This window comes from Propithecus coquereli, unplaced genomic scaffold (assembly GCF_000956105.1).
Source record: "Propithecus coquereli isolate 6110/MARCELLA unplaced genomic scaffold, Pcoq_1.0 Scaffold217, whole genome shotgun sequence".
Taxonomy (NCBI): Eukaryota; Metazoa; Chordata; class Mammalia; order Primates; family Indriidae; genus Propithecus; species Propithecus coquereli.
The window spans coordinates 4,836,440-4,839,675 of record NW_012146856.1 but is presented as its reverse complement, the minus strand read 5'-3'; the positions used below and the strand labels follow the sequence as shown (position 1 = coordinate 4,839,675).

At 40.7% G+C, this 3,236-nt stretch overlaps 1 protein-coding gene across 1 annotated transcript in view; it reads left to right on the top strand.

The window, feature by feature from the left end:
* The first annotated feature begins 624 nt into the window (after window positions 1–624).
* NIFK (nucleolar protein interacting with the FHA domain of MKI67) overlaps window positions 625–3,236 on the top strand; it is a 4,526-nt gene continuing 1,914 nt past the window's right edge. The window contains exons 1-2 of the mRNA XM_012644658.1: window positions 625–799; window positions 2,079–2,290. Of these exons, the coding sequence (XP_012500112.1) occupies window positions 637–799; window positions 2,079–2,290 (375 nt within the window). The 5' untranslated portion in view covers window positions 625–636. The remainder of the gene's footprint in view (window positions 800–2,078; window positions 2,291–3,236) is intronic.

Here is a 3,236-nt window from a genome sequence, read left to right as displayed (position 1 = left end):
CATTTCCAGCATTATTGCATAGTAAAGGCCATCACTCTCCAATTTGGACTGTTTGCTTGGTATTTCCAACATTCTGGGATTACTGGATAAAGATATTATTTTTTTTTGACATGTATTTTCAAATCACTTTTCAAAATGTTTGTATCACTTTACATTGGTGGTACATTGAGTTGGATTTCACAATGTCTCTTTTGCTGCACCATCTTTCCCTTTGAGAATTGAGATTATAAATGGATTTTCAGGCACTTCAATTTTTACCAGAATCCCTCCATTGAAGATAACAGATTCAGTTGGAAGTGTCCTAAAGTTGCTCAGTATTGACACAGCTGGTGCTAGAAATGAGCCCCCTGACTCCCACTCTGTTAAGCCAGGCTACTTTTCAGTTGAAGACTTTTTTATATGATGGGGTTTTGTTATTGGATAAATTCCAGCCGTAGGAATTATGTATTTCTCATATGTAAACACAATTACAGAAATACCAGAAAATCACCTGCATGTTCAAACTATTTTGGATCTTTTCTTTTTCCCATAACAGTCCCCAGGAATATGTGAAAAAGTTATAATTAAAGGTGTCATGATATTATTTGATAAAGTGCTAATGTACATTATTTAAATTAATGGCATTTTAAGAGTTTGATGTTGCATTCGATTTTAATCGTTCTACTTTTCACGGTGGGTTTTCCATTGCAGACTGGAAATAGCAAAGGCTATGCCTTTGTGGAGTTTGAGTCTGATGATGTTGCCAGGATAGTTGCTGAAACAATGAACAACTACCTTTTTGGTGAAAGACTCTTGCAGTGTAAGTGCTCTTCTCTTACCTGTAGGGTTGCATGGATGCCTACTGCTGGTGGGTGACTGTGGCGGGAAGGGCAGATGGCTTAGCTGCTTGGACATGCCACTTAATCTCTGGGATGATTCTCTTACAGAATCATGCAAGGATTTCAGCGTATTGTCCTGCAGATTCTGATTGGAATTTTAAAATCTTTCAGCATGAGAGCTGTTTTTAACACTAACGTGGAATTGGACAAGTTACTGTGGGGGTCCAGAGGAAGAGCAGCTGACCCATTTTTAATGGGCTATAGAAGGCTTCCCTGGGAAAGTATCATTTAAATTGAAACCTGAAGATTAAATAGGAGCAAGCCAGGTGAAGGGGATGGGCATGAAGATTGAACCATTCTTGGCTGAGGGGACAGCAAATGCCAAACCAGAGGTAGCTAACTGGCTGTGAGGGGAACGTGAGGAAAAGTAGCAAGAAAAGAAGAAATAGGCTGCAGGTCAGATTATTAAAGGCCTTCCAAGTTAGGGAGTTTAGAATTTATTCTGAGGGCAGTGGGGAGCCTGTTCACAGGTTCTAGATAGGTTAACATCACAGGTCAGGAATCACATTTCAGGATCAGCCTAACCGAGTGGCACGGGCTGCAGTGCCTCCACAGGAGAGAAGCCGTAAGGAGCAGAGGAGAGACAACCCCAGGTAGAAGTTCATCCTGCAGATAGGAGCAGGCAGAGCCTCCAACTTTGCATTCCCAGAGGGTACCCTGAGCACCCCATCCAGGTCTCAAGGCCCATGGAAGGTGGAGCTAAGTTTCTGGCGGCCCTGTGCCCATGGTGGTGTGTGGCCATCCCGGTGCCAAGTTCACAGGCATCTGCCCAAACAGCTGCCAGGGCTGCCGAGGGAGCATGTCCATCCCAGTTCCCATGGCTGTGAGAGAGAATCTGAGTATCCTGCTTGAGGTCACGGGTTCGTTCTCACATTAAAAGCATGGCCATTGCCAGGAGGAAATGGGCTGAGCAGGTGACCTGAACGGTGTCGACCATGAGTGTCAGGTCAGTGGTGTGCTGTGTTTGACTTGTGAAAAATAGCAGAAAGGGAACTGAACTGCAGCATTTGTTGCTTCTGTCTTAAAGCATTAACTAACTCCACTAGGATAGAATTGGCTCATCTGTCACTTTGAAATGAGATTAGCCTCATCATTTTGATTGTGACGTGAGGAATGGCACTGGAGAAACTCTAATGTTAACAATAAAATCCCTTCCCAGCCACTTGTTTGAAAACTTTCTTTTTTCCTTTTTAAAAATAGGTTGTCTTATACCACCTGAAAAAGTACATAAAGAACTTTTTAAAGGTTGGAATACTCCATTTAAACAGCCGTCACATCCAGCAGTGAAACGGTATAATCAGAAGCGGACACTTACACAAAGGCTAGAGATGGAGAAGCGCTTTAAAAAGAAGGAAAAATTACTCAGGAAAAAATTGGCTAAGAAAGGAATTGATTATAATTTTCCTTCATTGGTAAATACTCCTTTATGAATTTTTTTGTGATTTTTCTTGGGGGTAGGCTTTGTATCTAACCAGTAATAACATGTATCCACATCGTTATTATTATATATAAAGTATCTAGTCCAGTGCTTGTCACATACTTGGTTTTGGTTATATTTTTGAAAGATTGTATTATGGGTTCTTCCTAAAGGCTTATGAGAATAGATACTTGTTTCCATTGTGGGGAAATAGATACTTGTTATTTCCATTATAGGGAAGAGGAAACTTCTTTTAAAGGGGTTACCTGATTTGCATAACTTTCATGATCTATGTTTAAGTTACTGAAGTTAAACCATAATGCTCTTAGATTACCAGAGTGGTGATGTTACCAGAATTAAATGTTTGGTTGGGTGCTGTCAGTGAATTACCCATTCTTGTTATGCCATTCTAGGTAAAATTTTGTGTCATAATCTTGTAAACTGGAAATACTCCTAAATTATATATCAGAATTAGCCAGTAAACATCAATTCTGTGAATTCAATGAGCAAGGGTTGAAATACGCCAAGCCTACTTAGACGAAGATGAGTTAGCACAGTACATCCAGTTCTTTCTTCCTTGCTTGTAAGGAAAGGAGAATAAGGAGGCCTCGCTGAATCTTTCCTTCATCTGTCACAGTAAGGAGAGCTAAATGTCTTTTACTACAAAACAAGAATGCAGGACATTAGGGTGTGGCTAGTGTAGGTGAAAGTCTTATGGCTTTTCTTGTTTAAATCTTGAGATTGTTTTCAGTCTCCCATAGACCCTGTTGGCTTCTTTATAGAAAGCTAATTAGTTGGTAGGGGGTGGCATCTATTCCCAGGTTTATTAGGTCTTTAAACCTTAGCAGAAACTGGAAGGCTGAGTTACGCTTTGGCCCAGTTCCTGGTTGTTCTGGATTTTTTTTTAAGAGATAGAGTCTCTGTCACCCAGACTGGAGTAC